This window comes from Benincasa hispida, chromosome 9, assembly GCF_009727055.1.
Source record: "Benincasa hispida cultivar B227 chromosome 9, ASM972705v1, whole genome shotgun sequence".
Taxonomy (NCBI): domain Eukaryota; kingdom Viridiplantae; phylum Streptophyta; class Magnoliopsida; order Cucurbitales; family Cucurbitaceae; genus Benincasa; species Benincasa hispida.
The window spans coordinates 34,702,834-34,704,798 of NC_052357.1; the positions used below are offsets into that span (position 1 = coordinate 34,702,834).

Consider the following 1,965-nt stretch of genomic DNA (forward strand, 5'->3'; position numbering starts at 1 on the left):
ATTTCTTCTAAATCATGTCACTACCATCTAGTTTCTTACATACCTAAGCAAATGATAGCAGTTAGTTTCTCATTTTACACTCTGTTGGCTTGCCACTGTTGACTTTTCATGTCTATTCTCACCACAAACCCAACAAAGTTCTTTGAATTGCACTTATTCACATCATTTCTGGACTCATTCAGATTCTCGAACTGTTAACTTATTGGGTCCTCAATTCTCATTATAGGAGGTCAAACCAAGGACCTAACTAGGAGCATAAGCTGGGAATCTCATGCATAGTTTTATTACAGATGATACACAAGGAATCAGTTCTTCCTTCTAATGACCTGCATATCAATGATTGTTTTCTCGGAAAAGACCATGCATGTAATTGTTTGCCTTAGAGGATAGACCTTGAACAACCTAGTTCCAATAGAAGCAAACCCGACAACCAACCCAATAAGCAATTAACAACTTAAATGTACTTTCCAACATCCACGGCAGAAAATATCTTAAAAGAGACTAACCTCCATACTCAAACTCATGAATCCAACCAATATCCAAAAATTTAAACTTGGGACCTGCTCAAAAGGCTTCACAACACAATAGAACACAAATCACAAAAGGAAAAGAGAGCTTCTGAATCATTCATTCTATTGCTTCCAAGTAATTCAGTGAAGAAAACATTCGCTATTTTCATTAATGTGCTTTACAAAATATAAGGAGGTGATTTTACACATGATTAATCTCTCACTGCAAACTAGCAAGCTAACAGCAGAGAAATTAGTTGCAGAAATTACGAGATAATGAAGAACTATAATCTCGCCACTTGGAACAAGTACATAACCTAAACTTTCTCAACTTAACCCCATTTTCTTCCATTTTCTATTGGTAGCTGACGAAAAATGGCCACACAAACTTTTCTTCTGTTCACCAACTTCCAAATGTATACCAGAAATGTTGAAATACTTCAATGCACAGAAACGATGGAGATACGAGAGCATTTTGGCAACATTCGTCACTGAATCTCAATTCATTTAAGTCATTCTTCAGTTATATATGGCAACTCGATTGATATTCACCAAAATTGGACTTCGCAAGATCGACTCATACCATTGAAAAATAGTTGGATATAAACTAGGAAGGTAAATTAGGTAAGGCCTTTAGATGCCCATTCATTTCCTAGACATCCTTGTATAATAACTGGTATTTTGGAATTCTCTCAGGAGGCAACGGACAATTCACAATGAGCTTGCCTTTCATTGCTCCCCTAAATATTGCCTGCCAGAAAAGAAAAAGAAAGAATCTTTTCAAGTCCGTTTTCAAAAGAATACATGCATGACAACCAAATTATGCATCACTGAACCAACGTGATATTTGAATGATAAAATGGTTTATATTTAATGAAAGACCAACATAATTGCTCAAATTTCCTGAACTAAATCCAGACAATACTTGATAACCCAATACCCATAAATTCCTTTTTAAACTGAGGGGTGTGTGTGCGTGCGTGTAGTGGTGTAGGTGTTTGGGGAGAAATTATACCAGAACTACCCAACTCCAAACTAGAACTTGAAATAATACTATCATTTTTTTTTTTTGTTAAATTTTGTGTCCAAATCTTTCAAAGGTTTCTATAGGTCCATGAACTTTCAAATGTGTTGGGTCCCTAACCTGTTAGGTATTTTCTAAAATTCATTGAGCCACTACACATAAAATTGAAAGGTTAGTGTCCTACAAGACAATTCACAAATAGGAATCGGCCAATTGGTGTCTAATAGGTCAAAGATTTTGAATATGTCAAAAGATTTATCAAATGCAAATCAAGAGTTCAAGGAATTATTAGATTCTTCAAACTTTAAAATTGTAGGGACTAAAGTGATATTTAACTTCTTTATATATATAAACATATATATCTGTCTCTTATACACATAGATGTGTATAAGAGACAGATTGTACACTTATGCTGCCCAAACATTAAGATTG

The 1,965-nt window shown here is 34.7% G+C and overlaps 1 protein-coding gene across 2 annotated transcripts in view; it reads right to left on the minus strand.

The window, feature by feature from the left end:
* Window positions 1–614: 614 nt before the first annotated feature.
* Window positions 615–1,965, minus strand: part of LOC120086707 (thioredoxin-like protein 4B) — a 10,507-nt gene continuing 9,156 nt past the window's right edge. The window contains exon 5 of one of the 2 annotated variants that reach the window (XM_039043473.1): window positions 615–1,260. In XM_039043473.1, the coding sequence (XP_038899401.1) occupies window positions 1,162–1,260 (99 nt within the window). In that variant the 3' untranslated portion in view covers window positions 615–1,161. The remainder of the gene's footprint in view (window positions 1,261–1,965) is intronic. The other variant, XM_039043474.1, reaches the window with a different exon arrangement.